Source organism: Silurus aristotelis (genome assembly GCF_946808225.1).
Source record: "Silurus aristotelis genome assembly, chromosome: 17".
NCBI lineage: Eukaryota > Metazoa > Chordata > Actinopteri > Siluriformes > Siluridae > Silurus > Silurus aristotelis.
This window is the reverse complement of record NC_139590.1, coordinates 6,284,852-6,303,317: the sequence shown is the minus strand read 5'-3', so window position 1 is coordinate 6,303,317 and position 18,466 is coordinate 6,284,852. Positions and strand designations below refer to the sequence as shown.

Sequence of the window (18,466 nt, the reverse complement as noted above, 5' to 3'; positions counted from 1 at the left end):
GCTTTATAGCTGCACTTCTTCCTTAAAGGCTATTTCTGGCCAGACTTTTAAATGGGACAGTAATTTGGTCTACCTATGTCCCACTGCTTTTCGTCAGTTCTTCTGCTGGACTCCATCATGCTAAAGGGAAGTATGTATGATGTGTCTGTCAGCTGATTTAGGTTTCCTTGTTGAGATTCTTTCGGGTTCTACAAATTAGCTTGAACAGCACATCTTAAAAACTTTTTGGAATCTGATTTGGGAGAGAGTTTATTGCTATGGAGTATGACCTTTGACATGAAGCTGTCTTCCTCACCCAGTTTAGGCCTCCCATTCAGCTGTTTCTGTTTCAGTTCAGTCATTAACTGAAGGTTCAAAGTTTGGATACACCATTACCTTTTGTTTTATATTTATTTCAAATTGTAAATTAATACTGAAGACATAAAAACAATGAAACACGTATGGGATCTTGTAGTAAAGAAATTTGGGAATTCCTAAAAGTTCCTAAAATCATTTTGGTGAATACCGCATGAGGTTGAGAGAATGATAAGAAAGCAAAAAGTGGCTGTTTTGAAGAATTGGAAAATATAAAACATTTCCGGGGTTGTTGAACACGTTTTTGTTTACCATGTAATTCCATGCATGCTCTATAGTTTGGATGTCTTCAGTACAATGTTGAAAATTATAAAAAAAAAAAAATAAAGAATAAAAAAAACACAAAGAGAAGGCATGTCCAAGCTTTGACTGGTAGTGTGTGTGTGTGTGTGTGTGTGTGTGTGTGTGTGTGTGTGTGTGTGTGTGTATATATCTCCCCATCCATCCATCCATCCCTTGGGATAATAACCAAAGGATGGACACACCAAATATCCTTGCTAAACGCTAGCTAGTTAGCGTAAAGCGGAAGTGTCGGCTTTTTTTTTTTTTTTTTTTTGTATGTACCCGTTGCTAGGATACCAGAGCTCGGACAGTCGTGCCTGTTAAATAGAGCTAGCAGTGCGCGTCTAAGTAAGCTCTGAGTTCGGTACTTACTTAAATGTAAAAATGTCAGACAATGAGGGAGAAACGGCTCCAAAAAGCTCGTTTTCCACCTACATGGCTGAAGCCGACCAGCTGTTTCAAAAAGGAGACTATAGCAAAGCTGTTGAAATCTACTCTACGGTAAGATCTGTATGGAAGTTTACCTTATCAAAGCCAAAACACAAAAACTCGATATTCCAAGCAAAACTTTGCACTCACAGGCTTTTTCACCTGTTTTAATTGAAATAAATCGTTTTAAAGCGAAACAAAACCAAGGTAGTTACGTAGTTTTTGTGTATGTGTCAGGCTCTGCTATTACAGCCAGGAGACAGGAGCTGTTTGGTTGCCAGATCCAGATGTTTTGTGAAAATGGGTGAAGCTGAAAATGCTCTTAAGGACGCAGAAGATTCTCTCAAAGATGACAAAAACTTCTTCAAGGTAGGCTTTTTGCATCCTATCCATCATCTGAAAAGTGAATACACTCCTCACATTTAGACAGAGGCTTTTATTGTCATTTCTACTATACACAGTGGTACAAGGTACAGACTAAAAATGAGACAACATAGAGCTACATAAAGTGCATCTAGTGCAAACAGTGCAGACGAAAAACAGTGCAGACAGACAGAACAAGACAAAAACCATAACCCAAGATAGCGCCGACCAGTAAACCTAATGTATACTCTGAGCTGTTACACATACTATAGAAATGAAGTAGCTTTAGAGATGTCAATCTGCAGTTTGTAAAACAGTACAGGTTTAAAATACAGCCATTGTTTTCTAAATAGCTGCCAACAAAAGTGAGTACACCTTAAGTACACTTTCAACATTTTACATTAATACTGAATACATCCAAATATAAATGGAAGAAATAAACACTGAAGGAAAGGGTGTGTTCATACTTTTGCTCTGTACTGTATGTTCTTCATACTTGCTCAGCAGCATCTGCACATTTTTCACTGCCCGAAGCATTTATATTTATTTGTTGTACATGTATTTACATATATATCTACACTTGTCAGTTTGCACAATGCTAATATTTGCTTTTTGTTGCTTTGTACCTGTACTGTGCAATGACAGTTCTATCTGTCTGTATATCTGTCTGTCATCTGTCAAATGGCAATATTCAAGTGGTTTCAAATTCTTGCATAATTCTTCATGGACACAAACAAAACAAAGCAAATGTTACTAACATACTGCAAATAGAGCTTATTTGGTGCTTAAACATATGTGCAGTTTTATAATAATAAAAAAAAAAATCCACAAACATCCATTTTTATGTATATGTTTTTAAGGTCCTTATTCAAATCCCACTACTTTTTGCAAAAAATGTTAATGTTGATTCATTTCATGCACACATGCATATGTTAATTAACACCGATCGGCAAGTGCAAAGCACGTTCACAGTACAGCTCATTTTGCACTAAGTGCTGGCCACAATACTCCATAAAAGCACACTGAGAGCTCAAAGTGAGAAATAAGGACAGCACCGTGAAAGAAAAGGAGACAGAAGTGGATATGTATATTTGTAAGCGTCTTTGTGAGTCTCCTACACTGATGTTCTCTTATGAGTTATGCACCCTGTTGTACTGTCCCCAATGCTGTGTTGTAAACGAAGGGAAGCTTGTGTCAAAATGGCAACTGATGTATTCAAGATGCTCAATGATGGCATGCTGCACATTACCAGACATACCAGACTGGTCACTTATGTTCCTAGCAGAAGTGTTGCACAGCTTACACGAGTTGCGCTCAAACTGTGAAGCAGCAATTCTATGTTAACATGCTGACTGTAATAAATATAAAAAGTTATACAGCATAAGAAAGCAAACACAAATGAAAGAAAATGTTGTGGCAAACTGAACCAACTTACATGCCAGCCGAGCTGCAGCACATCCTTCTTTTATTTGTGTTTGCTTTCTTTGATATCTTTATATATATATATATATATATATATATATATATATATATATATAGGTAAACATGTTGGCACAGTTGGTAGCATTGCGGCCTCACAGTTCGAACTCAACTCTGAGCTTGGGCTTCTGTGTGTAATTGAATAGGAAATATGCTATTTAAAATAATATTAAAACATGATGGTGTAATCAGTGTATAACATAGCCGTAACTCATTGCCAATTATACAAGTTTAAAACAAGCAATCTATGTTCACATCATCATTCTCCAAATAGACAATGCAGTAGCTCTCATAGAGAGCTAACACGTCCTAATTTATGTATTTAGGTTTTTATTTTTTTAGCCTTGTCTTTCAGTCAAGTGAGTCTTTAGCACATTAGGCTGTAATACTGACTGAAACATTTCTCTCGCCTTGCTCAGGGTGTGTATCAGAAGGCAGAGGCTCTGTACACCATGGGGGATTTTGAGTTTGCATTGGTCTTTTACCACAGAGGCCACAAACTGCGACCAGAGCTGCAGGACTTCAGACTGGGTATACAGAAAGCTGAGGAAGCTATCAACAACTGTGTGGGAAGTGAGTGCTTTTTGAAGAATTGTCGTGCATTACGAATTAGCAAGATTTGCAGTTATATCAAGCAGTAAATAAAGCAATTTTATACAACATAATGCTTATAGTTCGTTATGTAAGGCTACTCATACAGTTGGATTCAAACAGCATAATCTGCAGTTGTTAATTATTAGAAGCTTGAGTGTTTGGCCTTTTTAAAAACAGGCACCACTACAGTGATTTTTTTATTATGTACACTGTAAATTTAACTACTCGTAACTACAAATCCACCATAATTACATCAAGGAAAAACACCTTTTATTGTAAATTAATTATTACTGCAATGTCATAAATGTCTAGTGCCAAATATTTTTCAATTTCACTACAGTCTGTGAAAAGTCCCTGGCTTTTGTACATTATCAATAATTTCTGTGTCTATTATAATCTTTTTAGTATTTAGGGCTGAACAACTGATGTACATTTGCATGTTTGCTGATGATATAAACAACTTACTTGTATAAGCAAATGTACAACTGTGGTCTATATAATGGTTTTAATGTATTAAAAAAGAACAAACCTTTTACCTTTCTAGGTCCTTCATCTGTAAAGCTGGAGAATAAGGGTGATCTGTCTTTCTTCTATAAGGTGGATGAGGTAAGTCTGTGTTTTCCCAAAGCAGCTTTGAAAAAGAATGAACACTTGCAAACAAAATATATGCAACTCTGTTTATCTAATTAATCACCATAGAAATAAACCCAGCTGGAATTACCTTCTACAGCAGTCAGTTTGAGCTTGTCACAAATTGTTTTTCGACAGCACAAAAAGGCTCAACCAAAAACTTTTATGCATCCTGTAAAGGAGCAAAGCCAAAAGACACCCAAACGTGAGAGAACAGCAAAACAGCTCCTGGGACAGCTGTACACTGACAAAGAATACCTGGAAAAGCTGCTCAAAGATGAAGGTGCGTTTTATGTACGGTTTATTTGCATATGAGAAATAAAATATGCAATAGAACAAAGACACACAAACTCATCGCCGGTTCTGCATGTCAGTGGTAAGATTGAACAATCATTGAATATAGACAAACCTGGATCATGTTTCAAGGTAAAGTAATCCAAAAGTGCATAAATAAAATTCAGAAATGTGTTTACCATGATTTATTTTACGTTTCTAATGTTTAAATGCTGGATTTAAACCTTATGGAAAATCTCCATGTGTCATTAACTTTTTATTAACTCTTACCATGCACACCCCTGACCCCCAGAGTAGGTGGCGATAAAAATTTAAAGTTGACACATTTTGCTGCTGTCTTGTTTCAGATCTAATAAAAGGTAAGACGCGCTCTGGTGAGAGGCTGCAGGACGTAATCATGAGCTGCATCTCTTATCTGGATACACGCACTGAGTTTTGGCAGCAGCAGAAACCTATCTACGCCCGTGAGCGCGAACGAAAGCTCATACAGCAGCAGTGGAAGCACACACGGAGTCGTCCTCCCACAGAGTCCACCATCTACATCCTTAAAAGCCTGGAGGAGCTAGACACAGGTGACATATTGAGCCAGAACTCACTGGTTGAAGTACAACAAGTATCCTAAATGTCTGAACATTTACTAGTGAGATAACTAGTAAACCATTCCATGGCATTCTGTCATTTCATCATGGCATCACCTGACAAACTTGATATTTAGTGTCACAATATTGAAATTATGCAACAGTCTCATTCACCTTGACCTACTACTGTTAGACAGTTTAGTCAACTTAACAGTTTAATGAATTTCATAGCACAACAATATCGTATTAACCACCATTTAAATGTGTCCTTTTAGAGAATTGGACTGGTTTTTTTTCCAGAGGAATACGTTTGTTGTTCTGCTAATGTAGTGGATCTGGTCACACACACATATACCCCAGAACCTTTTGTAAAAGCTGAAAGCTTAAATAAACAATATGCACTGCATTGCTGTAATTACTGTACCGGGAGATTTTCCTTGGCACAGTCACCACCGGCACAGCCATTAGAGATAAACATACATTTATAAGAAACAAATTTATAGCCACTGAACTTATCCATTCTTTATAGAAATGTATCAACTTTTTATCTCTGTGAAGCTGTTTTGAGAGAATGTCCAATGTTAAAAGTGCTATACTAATAAAAATGAATAGAAAATTGAATTTAATTAAACATGCAACATCTTTGGTAAGACTTTCTCTCGTGATTGTCTTATTTTAAGTCTGGAAATGTTGCTTTTTTTGTACAATGTTTATTAACATACTTAAACAAGAGTCTTCACTGATTTTGTCCATAACCTTTTGTTGTTGTTTTTTTTTTTTACATTTGTAGAACTGACAGCAGGAAGTGCAGCGAATAGCTTAAGGAAGGCCCGAGAGGTGCTGAAGGTGGTTAAAAGCCGGCCTGCCAAAGATCTGCCCAATAAGACCGAAGTAATGGGAAGCCTATACAGCTACATTGGTACGATTGTTATCTGGTTTCAGATTTCTTATTCACATACATTTCCAAACAAATGTCTGGCAGGAACTTCAGGCACTCATTCTCTGCTCTGTCATCAGGTAATGCACTGATAGATCTGGGAAACATGGACAAGGCCCTGGAGAACCACCTTAAAGATCTGGAGCTGGCCCAGCAAGGGTAAGGTGTTTCAGATTCAGTTTTTGCTTACTGTATAGCATGATTAAAAATGTGTCATACATTTAAACAATGTTTTTGTAGTATTATTATTTATTTATTTTTTTTAGTAAATTGACTGACAGTAAATCCAGGGCTCTGGACAACGTTGGCCGAGTGTATGCACGCATTGGCAAATTTCATCAAGCTCTAAAAGTGTGAGTATAGCTATTTTAGATTTTTTACACTCGAAGTAGGTAACTGTTATATAAAAAACGTATAAAAATTTTTTTTTTCTTTGCATATGTGTAGCTGGGAGGAAAAGATCCCTTTGGTGCAAAGTGGTCTGGAGAAGGCCTGGCTGTTCCATGAGATCGGTCATTGTTATCTAGAACTGAAGCATCACATCAAGGCCAGAGACTATGGCATGCGTTCGCTCAGTGCTGCAAATGACATCGGCGATGAGAAATGGCTGCTCAATGCCAACGTGCTTGTGGCGCAGGCTGAGTGTGAGTCCATATTGCATTACTTCATTACGCACAGGAAAGTAATACGAGTGATAAAATTACACGTGATATGCTGAGGTAAGAAATAGGACTCAGGAGCGTGTGTAACGGTCTTTTCCATCTTTTTCAGTAAAACTAGGGAACTATAGGTCAAGCGTGTTACACTTTGAGACGGCACTGAAACAGGCTAAACTGCTGCAGGACAACGATTCCAAAGATGCCATTCAGAAGGTCAACACAGACATTCTTTCTCCCTTTTGTTTTACTCCTGTTATATTCTATTACTGCATTCAGGCACAAATTATATAAGTGGCATTCTTAGTTATGCAAAATTTTAGTGATAAATGTTTGGAAGAGTCCCAGCAATCATGGAATGTCCATCTTTAGTGGATATGAACAAAATGTAGTACATATAAAACAACAATTTTCCATTGTTATTCAGCTATCTGTTTATTTTTTTACACTGTTACACTTTTTGGAGAAATGGATCATCTACATGATGGATTCTCCAACTTTGGTCCTTGAACACTGTGCCGTCATTTCATTTCTCGTACTTTCTCATCCTGCAGGCTCTTCAAGAAGCAAGACAGCAGATGTCCCAGTGAGTGAAGACTGACTGCATTAGTGTCCCCCTTCCAAAGGATGTTTCAGTGACCATGAAAATAAATGTACAGTAACGAATCATAATTATCACTTGTACTCGTCCCTGCATCCACTAGAATAAATTTTGAGTCTGTGTTGTAGCAGGAGGACATCATCATGCGTCAAATTTGTTTTCAAAAATTCGAGGAACATCTGACAGCATTTACAGTAAGAGGTAATACTTAACTAATAAGGTTAAGGTCGTCATGAAAACTGTTGGACATTAATTGCGTAATTGTTGCTCACATTAAATTAGGTAATGGCTGTGAGGACAGAAATTGTATTTAGCGTTTTAAAGAAAAGACTTTCTGATGTGGCTAATGAGCAATTTACGCTTCCTTTGTTCATGTGTGTTGCAATATCAAGACTTGTGAGAAACGATTGTGTAACACCAGAATTTGTATTATCTACCTACTTGTGAGAGAGTTATGCAAGAACCTGACAAGCTGTTTTAGCTTGTCTGTATTTGTCCTGAAGATGTTTGCTAACCCCATAGTCGAGTTTGCATAATTTACCTAAGTGCAGTACTTTATTTATGTCAAAATACTAGAACAAAATAACCAGAACAGTAAATGAAATTAAGCATTTTAAATAAAATCACTTCAATGAATGACTATTCTTTGTCATTTCCTCATTCTAAGAAACATCCTGTTCATTTCCATGATGACAATAGGGTGATGCTTGAGTCATCAGTCACATGCCATTATGCATATGGCGAAATAAGGCAGCTGATATTGTATAGTATAGTGTGCACGTGTGATGGGCCAGAACAAGTTGCTTAAAAGAAAAAGGGAGGCGTCGTTTCTGTTTTTGCAACTTGTTTGCCTGTCCTATAATATATTCAAGCCTGTGTGTTTTTGGATTTCTAAACGACAACACACTGACGACTGTAAGCTACAGTGTTTTCAGTAATCGGAATAAAAGTAAGTGAAGAAAGTATTGTTTTCATATGCTATTTGCATTGCTATACTATATTCTGTTATTTAAATGGGATAATGTACTTTTGTAAGACCCTGTGTTCTAGTAAAACTGTGTTTTGTAAAGATAACTCAAGGGAAATGTGCAGTTGACTCCTCCAGTCCCCACAGCATCACTGAAGTGGTTAAAGCACTGATGTAGCTATGTTTTCTGGGAACTTTTTCCCTCCCTACCCACTCCCTGGATCTCTTTTCCTTCGCTATTCCGTCTTTTCTCACGTTTTTACAAATTGCTTTTTAGCATAATCTCAGCATAATCTATATCTATGGAATCTGTTCAAAGTCCTTCTTTTGAGGGCTCACAGGATAATTATGTTCTCGGCTTCTTCAAAGCGTTTTCTCAGTAAGACTCGATGTTGTATGGTGTTCTACAACAAAGAACATGTTTGAGAGCTTTTTTTTTTTTATAAAGGAAAACCAAAGCACGCCTACGGATGTGATTATACTAGGGGAAAACATTTAAAAGAAAAAGAACAGAAAATCACATTCACTAAAAACTCACTTATAAAGGCACTTGTTTAACATGTCCAAAAAAATTATCTTTTACTGTTGGCTGACTCTTTTCCTTTACTCATACTCTAGTCATTTTATATCCTTTATGATTCGAGGATTATGAGAACGAGGGTTAATTAAGAGTGTCAAGGTTTTGTGCTTTATATGCAGCACAGCAGGAACTTACACATTGAAAAGCAATGACCTTGTTGCTGGGTTGGTATCTTCATTGGTGCGTCTTTGCGCTTTTAAGATGCATGTAGTGAGCTCTGGAGAGAAGATATGACTACTGGAGATGTTTTTTTTCCTTCACAATGCAGTGTTTTCGGTTTCAGGTTTAAGCAAAGTGTTTGAGGTCTCAAGGTTTTGGTTTTATATAATATTGGTTGGGGATTTTTTTTTTTTTTTTTTTTTTGGACAATTATTTATTATTGTTAGACCTTAAACCACCCAGGCTGGTGCGAGATATATTTTCTCATGGAAGGACATGGCTCAAGGTTGCTTATCTGAGGTCGGTTACCTACGTTTCCTGTATTAAAAAAGGCACCGTGTATGACAGAGTGGATCAACTACACTGTTTCTCCTCCAGTTACACAAGTATACATCTAACAAAGAAATTTGTCACCATGAAAACTATATAAAAAAAAAAGAAACACACACAAACGCACGTATATTTCAGCCTGAAGATATAAAAGAAGACGTGCCGTGTATGGGCGTGGTCACAAAGCGTCTTCTTCAGATGAACAGGGGGGGGTCTCGATGCGTCTTCTTAAAGAAATGGGTGTGGTCTCGATGCGTCTTTTTTTAAAGAAAATGGGTGTGGTCTCGATGCGCCTTCTTCAAAAGAATGGGCGTGGTCTCGATGCGCCTTCTTCAAAAGAGTGGGCGTGATTTATAAGTGGCTACTGTGCTACATTCAAAGGCTCCTGTACAAAGCCCTGTTTTTGATTCCTGGTATACTTTTTGCAGTCACACCTATATATAATATAAGGCTTCATCACTAACAGTTCTGAGTATGAAATACAGAAATCATGTACTTTAGGTAAAGTAGTGATATACTCGGTAAAATGTTACTCCAGTAAAAGTGCTCCCTTTGAACTTTCACTTTAATAAAAGTACATTATGGCTTTATGGCTCTAATGTCATATCGTTTTTGTCACAAGACTGCTTAATCAGCTCAGTTTATGTAAAAATACTAATATCACTCTTTTAGAATGATATAAATGAGTTAAACACTGATTGAAATCTATTAAACTATCCCAAACCTTCTTTTTAATTACTTCTTAAAAAATAATAATAATAATTATGCAAGAAGAAACAAAGCCTCAGGTGTTGTGATGAGGTTCGAGTTCTTCCATCATTTATTCCTCTCGAAATGTTCTGCTTGCTGTTGAACTGATGCTGAACTGTATGTTGGTGATGAGTAGATACACCAAGCGCCAAACAAAACAAGAAAGCATACTCTACACTAATTGGTGGCCTGCTGTGTGTTTGACCAGTTTTTATCCGCTCATAAATAAAAAAGTAATGACTGATTTTGCTAAATGTAGTTGAGTACAATTTTTGACTTTGAAATGTAGTGAAAAAGCTACTTAAGTACAGTAACGAATTACATTTACGGCCCACCACCGCTAATGGTATAGTGCTTGGTTTCTCTCTATATGCTCTCTTTTTTTGCATTATAAGTATATAAATACTAATAAATTGCAGTGGCGGGCTTTGCATTTGGTTCCTGGGCCTTCAGTGGGGACTTGCTTAGTGTTTAGTGTAGCACCAGGGTTCCGGAGGAACGTTGTCTCGTTTTAACTGTGTACTGTGTACCACTGTGTATAGTAGAAATGACAATAAAAGCCACTTGACTTGACTTGACTTACCCGACTTTATTCACCTCTTCATACCACCACTATCACATCACAATTATAGAAACCATCAAAACAATATACAACAAAAGCGCAATATAACAACACGTGGCATTACAGAGAGAGAGGGGCATTTTGCATATGGAGGGTGAATACCATTTTTACTAAAGCAAGCTCCAAACCTCTACATTACAGCCGCAACTGTGCCACCTACATACATCATCTGGAGCAGTTCAGTCTTGTCTAATAACATGACAAAAACATTAAAAATTTACATAAAATACAACCTACTCACCAAAGATGCATACTCATAATATGCACCGCTCTTCAGAGGTTGTAATCCAGTGGTACTGCTTGTAGGCACTGGTCTGGAAGTGGCGATCAAACCTTTTCCTGGGCTGAGACGAGCTAGCTAGCTTTGGGGTTGGCCGACCTCTTCTCACGATGTTTAGCTTTTCTTGAAAATGTATTGTTAAGTATTTCCAAAATCAAATCACTTTCTCTTCCTCCATCAGCCATTGTAGGCATAAAAAAAGTCTACCTCTGATGTATTAATGTGTGCAGAGCGCTGTAAGGTGAATTTGAAATCTGATTTGTTAGAGAAACAGTCCCATTGCTAATATTGTAAAAGGTACAAAGGCCAGTACTACTGATTCTGAAGGCCCTAGGCAGATTAGATTGACATGGCAGCACATAGAGGCTGAAATCTGATTGGACAAAAAAATCTAACATCCGCATACACGTACTGGAAACAATGCAGCCAAGAGAAACGTTACGAAATAAAGAGAATAAACTGTTAGGATTAAATTAACACAATTTCATGGAACTAATATTCGAATATAAATTGTAAATTTAGGTCAGTGCTTCTAATAGTGTTTGGCCCACCACTGTTACATTGAATGAAATGAAATATGGTGGCCTGTGATTGACTAAGATCAGTGTTCCAGGGATAGACTCTGGAGCCTTGTTCTTGCTGTTACAGTCTTTCGAACCAGACTGATCATCAAAAAGTGATATATATCAGCATCATCCCCAAAGCAGTCAACTTGGAACACTTTTGGATCGGGAACAGCTCTTTGCTAAGGTTCCCCAAAAAAAACTTTCCAGAGGTGCATTTAAGTTAAGGGGTCTGCAAATATTTGTAGTTGTATTGCTAAAAAAGGATGGGAAGGGAACTGAACTGAATTAAGGTACATAAACATCTCCAGAAATGATCCACTAGGCCCATCACAGAAGAGCACTTATGATTAAAGCCTGGAAAAGAACTCCATTCCATTTCCAAGCACGTTTTTTTTTTTTTTTTTTTTTTGTCTCAACATCATGTTTATTTGAACTTTAAAACATTGCATCAGAAAAAAAAATCCCCGGTTTCCCCTCCCCACTGGATTTTACAAGTAGGGTTGGTTTGGTTTGCTCGTAACTCGTATTTAAGGTCATTTATTTGGTGTGCATGTGAACGCTGCATCACCAGACAGCTGTCGTGCTCGCGCCCGATCTCGTGAACGCGCTCTTGTGTACTGCGAAAAGCGGGTTCAAGAAGCAGAAGGAGAAGAGCGTGTCTTGGTGCTTGTGTTTCTCCTGATCGCTGCTCAGGCAGGAGGGCGCTTCAGCTTCAGTCTCAGCCCAGGACTTCATCGGATTCATCTGAATCTTTCTCGACGAATTCATACACACACAGAGGTACGAGTTTGTTTGGGATTTGGTTTTGTTGTTCTTAGGATGTGTAAATATGTGTTGGTGGATTTTGCTCTTGCATGGTGGCACATGGCTGAGTTCACATCAGGGCCCGGTTCCCTTCAATCTGGCACATGTCGTGTCGTTGGCGTGTGTTCAGTGACACGCAGCATTTTTGTCTGCTGCTGTTGTGTATTTTTTTTTTTGTTGTTGTTTTGTTTGCATGCATGCAATGTGCCCATGCTTCAGCCACTCCTTAAATCTTCCTCCATGCTTTTTTTTTGCAATCTTTTTATTCTCATTTCACATTCGAAACAAATGTATTTGTTTGGTTTTTTGTTTGCTGGATGACTTCCAGGTGCGAATATTTTCTCTCTTCCGTCTTTTTTTTTTTTTGAGCGTGCAGTCGTGTGCATGCAAATAATGACACGGATGTTAAAATTAAGGAAGTTTTTTTTTTTTTTTTTTTTTTTTTTTTCTTTGACTGGTCTTTTTTCCTCGATTTATATAAAAAAAGAAAAAGCTAGGCCCGGTTTTTCTTTTTATTTCCTTTGTCTGTAAGGGATCAGATGGCGTGGCTGTGTCCTGCTTCCTATCACACTAAATAGTATGCTGAATCCGAAAAGTCGTGGAGCTGTCACTGGGGTTTTAGTGCACACTATTTAGTACGTGAGTATGCAATGCGTTTTTGGGGCGCGTGCACAAAGGAGCGGCCCAGACCCATTTGCAGGTGCTCGTAATCTCCTCACTCTGGTTCCAAAATCTGTTAAAAATTTCAACCTCATACAGATTGACCTCGTATGATATGCATTTCAAAAAGTTAGACCTTGATTTAAAAAAATCTAAGTGGAAAAAATGCTCTATTGATCTGTTCCTTTGTCTGATTTTTTTTATTTTTTTTTCCCCCTCATGCATTCAGTGTGCATGGATAACATTTAGTGCAATGATCTGGGTTTTAACTGATTGACCACATTTTCCTGATTTTAAGGACAAAAAAAAGAGCCACCAACCCTGCCTCAACACTGTGCTGAAGTTTGCTCTTTGCTCGATAACAGGAACATGTCAGCTGATGTCCATGTTTTAGAACCACAAGTTGTGTTTGTGCAATCCTAACAGCCAGTGCATCTGAGCCGAGCTAAAGAGATCAAAAAAATAAAACAAGCCGGCTGCTTTTTAACAACGGACATGTTCGAGATCAAAGGGGTTGTATGTGAACGAGTGAAGGGAGGGAACAAGGTACACATGGAGATAGGGACAAGAAAGGAAGAATGGAAGGAAGGGAGGGGGAGACGGACACCAGGGCGAGAGCAGACATCATCGTAGAGTCATCGGGTAAGTATGGGTGGATCCTAGGATTTCGGGACCAAATCTCTTGGGAGTTGGAGAAAATCACTTGACTTGAGTGGTTGGTGGTGTGTTCGAGGCCGAGTGAGTGGAAGAGCCACGTGAAATGCTTGGAGATTTTTGAAACTCAAGTGAAGCAAGATCATATGTTCTGGTTTCCTCATTGTGTTTCTTGAAGTTTAATTGGAGACCATGCTGAATCTTTTCTTAAATGACTGTTTGAAAGCTCTGTTAATCTTAGCATGGAGGTTTGTTTGGCTTCTTGGATGGTATTCAGAATTTGATGCTTTTTTTTTTAAAAAAAAAGTAAATAAGCTCAATGCCAAATCAGAAGAATGAGTTGAGATTAACTCTTATAAAACCTTTTATGAACTCATGGTAGAGATATAAATCGATGGAAATGTTCTTGGCACTTGGAAAAACCGGCCTGTAATGCATGAACTATTTAATCTTCAGGCTTATCAGACACTTTTTTTTTTTTATGTTGCTGCAGGTCAGAGTATCAGACGTGCCACAACACGGCCTGAGCACTGGACTGGGTCTCATCTGTGAAGCCGGTATACTGTGGGACTGATAGCTATCGCATGTTTGTGTGTTTCTAGAGACAGGCTGCTGTTGAGGAATGGAAGCTGATCAGAATCAGGAAGTGCCCGAGGCTGTTTCTCAGACCCATGTGGAAGAGACCGAGCCGCCCAAATCCGAGGAGGTGAGCGAGACGCCCTTGGCTCAGGACCCTCCCGAGCCAGAGAAGCCATCAGTAAATGATTCTAAACCAGAGATGGAGTGCACGGAGCAAACACCCAAAGTAAAGCCTGAAAAGGAGAACGTTTGCCCTGAGACAGCCAAGGAGCCAGAGAAATTGCCTGAGAAGGAGGAAGTTGCAGAGGAAGTTGCAGAGAAAGCTGTTGAAGTGGAAAAACCAGCAGAGGTTGAGAAAAAGCCAGAGATCGAAGTAGTGGAGCAGCAAATCACTGAAACAGCAGAGCCTGAGAAGAAAGCAGAAGCTGAACAAAAGGCAGAACCTGCGGGATTGGAGCCTCCTGCTGCAAGCGAAACTGCACCAAACGAACCGGTGAAGGAGGCAGAGAAAGCAGAAGACAAACCAACTGAGTCAGAGGCAGAAAAGCCCACCGAGGCTCAAGCAGTTCAAGCTGAGGCCCCAAAAGAAGAGACACAACCAAAAGAACCAGCGTTTCCCCTGTTCTATGGTTGGTTCCTGCTGTCTGAAGTTGAAGAGAAGATCAAATGTTCCACGATGGAGTTTCTGAAGACACTGGACACTCTGGAGGCCTTCAAGAAACATGCCAATGAATGTAAGTAAATAGCAGGTCTGTGCTTTATGCTATGTGCCAGATGCTTGTCTTTTTAAACCTCTTATTTTTGTGTTTTCAGTCACTGGAGCAGCGGACAAGGAAGTGGATTTGGAGCAGTACTTTCAGATCCAAACGCCACTCCACTGCACTACTCGGTTCTGTGACTATGGAAAGGCAGAGGGTGCAAAAGAATATGCTGAACTGCAGGTTAGTCATTCTTAGGAGGAAAGCATAAGTGGAAAGTTTGAATTATGGTTTTTAATCTATAATTATTAATATTAATTTAAAAGTCTGTGTAAAACATTCTAAGCAGTAATAAAGAACTTGTATATCGTTTTTTTTTATTTTTATTTTTTATGTAGGTTGTCAAAGATTCTTACGACACAGCAACGGAGCTATCAGTTGTCGGTCTTATAGTGACCCCCCGCACCTTCGGTGCCCGTGTGTCACTGACGACTGAGCAGCTGGCGCTGTGGCCCGCGGGAGCTGATAAAGAGGGGATTCCTGAAGCCGACCTCCCCGGTGTCGAGGCTCTCCCAGAAGGCAGTCGTGCTCATGTGACCCTAGGCTGTGCAGCAGGCGTGGAAGCTGTTCAAACCGGTATAGACCTACTGGAGATCCTGATCCTCCAGCAAGGAGAAGAGAAAGCAGCCTCTGTGGAGGAGCTGGAGCTGGGCACACTCTCATACCTGGGCGAGGGTCGTTGGTACCTGCAGTTTAGGGAGGCGGTCACATGTGACGCCACGTTCTCGAGCTTCTCTGAAGAGCAGCCTCCTGCTGAACCAGGCAAGAAGGAGGGTGGAGAGAAAAAGAAGAAGCTAAAGTGCTCAATCCTGTGAGGAGATGGAGAGGGGTGATGACGACGGGTGATTGTGTTGTAGGGCTAAGACTGGTTTTGTGTACGTGTGGTTGTGTGTGAATGTTTTTCAGCTTTAGGCCTGGGTGTAGGCGACTGGTATGCGCAACACGAATTTACCATCCCAAAGCGACCTTTCTTAGCAGGTGCCTTCTCATTTCGCTTGGCAGCACCAGCACCAAGGCCTTAGAATTTGCCTTACGGTCGAGAATCACCTTGCTGTAGCATGTAGTTCATTCTGCGCTAGATCCTCCCTCACTCGCCCTTACTCCCGTTTTTCTCCTGCACTTCAACGTTCGGTCTTCCTTGCACTTAAAGCAAATAAATTGCTTATCTCAATTTATTGATCTATTTGGTTGAATGCAGAAGCAGCAGTAGTCAGAGTTCTTGGTTTTTCAGGAAGATTGAAACAATTTGACACCTTTTACATATTTGCCAAATTATTTGTTTTGTACGAAGTGTGTATGACGATTGGCCTTGGTGTATGTGCGCGTGTGTGTGTGTTTTGAGTTTCTTTTTTTTTCTTCTTTCTCTACTTTTTTCCCTTCCAACATTTATGAAATTCAATCCGATTGCATGCTGTTGGTGTCACACCCACCTCATATCCATCTTTAACCCTGTAAGACCCAATTATAGAAAAAAAATAAAATGTTTTTTCACCTGTCGAATGTTGTAGGAAGCCTCTGATGCAGATGTTTGGTTTTTTTTTTTTTTTTTCTGGAAATGTAATATTGCAACGTTGGGCCTATTTGGGAGCAGAATTGTAGCATTTACACTCGCTGAAAACAAATACAGACCAATTAATGGTTCATTTGGTGCATGGAATGCTTACATAACACTAAATATCATCATAATCACCCAACAGTCATATTTTTATGAATTAGAATTTATAAAAAAAAAAAAAAAAAATATTAAAGACAAACCGGAATTAAAACTTTGTCAAAGAACCGGTGTTCGCTTGTTCGACTGCACTTTTCCGTTTTGGAGAACGTCAATGACGCCATCCCCTATATATCTAAAATATCACACACGTTCTCACACATCCTTGATGAACCATTTGCCAAACCATTCTACAGTGTATGACTTGCAACAAGCAGATTTGGGCAAAGATAAAAAAAAAACAACTATATTTTACTTCTAACATACAGGAACAATTTTAAATACTGGTACTGAAAGAGCTTAAAATACTGCAACCAGAAATGAGTTCATTTACAGTGATTAACTTATCTAAGCTAAAAATGATAAACATTTAGAAATTGTGAATCATCAAATACATTATACTTCTGTATTTCTCCCGTATGCAAACTTTCGAGGAGTCAAACGTATCAATGTAATCCAAAGTACACATGCTATTTTGACTACCATTCTCTCCCAACGTTGTCAAATTACAACACGTATGACTTAAGCTGAAAATCGAATTTTGGTGCGTTTATTCCACAATAACCAAGTATTTACATGAACAAGACATCACAAAATCTTTCAGGGGTTTTACTTCAATTTTGAGATATCCAGTTAACTGTTCTCATCTCAACGATGAGATGCCCTTGGATTCATGGTCTTATGGCAAGACCTACACACACATGTACTATCCATTGGCGTTGCGAGGCTAAACAATTGGTGTTTTTACAACCGTGAGGTAAATTTGATGTAGTTTTACAACTATGGGCCTTCCAGGGTTAATATATACAGTTCCAGACCTGTTAACAGTTTCTCTCCTTTCCTACTAATTTCCTCTCTATAGTCAGTATAGATGGCTGTTTGCCCGTGGGAGTGAAACAAAGCGTCTTGCCTAACTCTCGTGTTCGTACAGTGTTGCAGTCTTTCCATTGCAGCTCAGTTCTGCCGCTTCTCATGTTGTAAAACTTGTATTATTCTTTCCTTTAGCTTTTTAGCTAGTTTCACTTGTGCTCTTTCCAGTCACTTTTGACAAGCTGCACTCAGAATACTGTGACCAGCCACTGCCTTGATGCCTTTGTCTCTAAAGCCGGGGGTCCAAGGCAGAAGCCGTGCTTATGTAGGCCTCGTATGTCGAGGTGCTGTATTTTTGCACTTATTCTTTTTTTTGTACACTTAATAAAAAATTTGCTTGGCTCTGACAATTGCTTGCTTGGTCTTATTAAAATGTCGACTGTCACTTCCTTTTTTTTTTTTTTTGGTCTGTTTCGATATGCCTTCTATGGACAGTGTGTGTTTTTGTAACCATTTGCCACAAACTTAGTTGCACCAAGATAAACCTCAGGCCATTATTCTGTGTTAGATGGGGTCATGGGAGGTTGTAGATACAGTTTTCTTCAATGCAAAAACAAAAAGAATGAAGTAGTACGCCTCCCCTTTATTTTTACACAGAAATTTAGTATTTCTGTATCTCCGTATTGTATACAAATGTGTAGAAGACGTTACTTGATCATATTTATAGAACCAATTATGCAAATAAATTGCAGGTATATTTTCAATAAGCCATTATCAAGCGTCAAAGTCAGTACTGCTGGATAAATATATAACTATTTACAAAGAGGCCACAAGGGGGCACTGTACTAAAGCAGCAGAGTTCACTTCAGGGTTGCCAGATAGCGTTTATTATAGACGTTTGTAATGTTTTTGTTTATAATAGCATGTTTAAGCATGATGGTATGTAGTGATTTAAATCAGTTAGCAACTCACTTTTCAGTCAAAAAATCTGGGGGTCATACCTGCCTAAGCTAAGTGAAGTAACTCAAAAAAATACCCC

General features: G+C 38.8%; 2 protein-coding genes across 6 annotated transcripts; both read left to right on the top strand.

Annotated features, from left to right (window-relative positions):
• Positions 1-905: 905 nt before the first annotated feature.
• odad4 (outer dynein arm docking complex subunit 4) lies at positions 906-7,833 on the top strand. The gene is made up of 12 exons (XM_083567385.1): positions 906-1,137; positions 1,303-1,434; positions 3,327-3,480; positions 4,046-4,107; positions 4,270-4,414; positions 4,773-4,997; positions 5,794-5,922; positions 6,021-6,099; positions 6,207-6,293; positions 6,388-6,584; positions 6,712-6,812; positions 7,151-7,833. The coding sequence occupies exons 1-12, from the start codon at positions 1,021-1,023 to the stop codon at positions 7,184-7,186; spliced, it is 1,464 nt and encodes a 487-aa protein (XP_083423511.1). The 5' UTR covers positions 906-1,020; the 3' UTR covers positions 7,187-7,833.
• A 64-nt stretch (positions 7,834-7,897) lies between these two features.
• Positions 7,898-17,837, top strand: cnp (2'',3''-cyclic nucleotide 3'' phosphodiesterase). 5 transcript variants are annotated; one of them, XM_083567396.1, is made up of 4 exons: positions 7,898-8,146; positions 14,172-14,882; positions 14,962-15,089; positions 15,245-17,837. In XM_083567396.1, exons 2-4 carry the CDS (start codon positions 14,192-14,194, stop codon positions 15,719-15,721), a joined length of 1,296 nt encoding a protein of 431 aa, XP_083423522.1. In that variant the 5' UTR covers positions 7,898-8,146; positions 14,172-14,191; the 3' UTR covers positions 15,722-17,837. The 5 variants fall into 5 exon arrangements, with proteins under 5 accessions (XP_083423522.1, XP_083423525.1, XP_083423521.1 ...); XM_083567399.1 differs by having other exon boundaries at positions 7,920-8,146; positions 14,063-14,882; XM_083567395.1 differs by lacking the exon at positions 7,898-8,146 and adding an exon at positions 11,925-12,231.
• The last annotated feature ends 629 nt before the right edge of the window (positions 17,838-18,466 follow it).

What these genes read in the sequence shown, in the direction of transcription:
- odad4 (XM_083567385.1), top strand. Translation starts at nt 1,021, where the DNA reads ATGTCAGACAATGAGGGAGAAACGGCTCCAAAAAGCTCGTTTTCCACC. An exon ending in CCTGGAGGAGCTAGACACAG is followed by an intron (nt 4,998 to 5,793) that starts GTGACATATTGA and finishes TTACATTTGTAG; the next exon opens with AACTGACAGCAGGAAGTGCA. An exon ending in CTGGAGCTGGCCCAGCAAGG is followed by an intron (nt 6,100 to 6,206) that starts GTAAGGTGTTTC and finishes TATTTTTTTTAG; the next exon opens with TAAATTGACTGACAGTAAAT.
- cnp (XM_083567396.1), top strand. Translation starts at nt 14,192, where the DNA reads ATGGAAGCTGATCAGAATCAGGAAGTGCCCGAGGCTGTTTCTCAGACC. An exon ending in CAAGAAACATGCCAATGAAT is followed by an intron (nt 14,883 to 14,961) that starts GTAAGTAAATAG and finishes TTGTGTTTTCAG; the next exon opens with TCACTGGAGCAGCGGACAAG. An exon ending in AAGAATATGCTGAACTGCAG is followed by an intron (nt 15,090 to 15,244) that starts GTTAGTCATTCT and finishes TTTTTTATGTAG; the next exon opens with GTTGTCAAAGATTCTTACGA.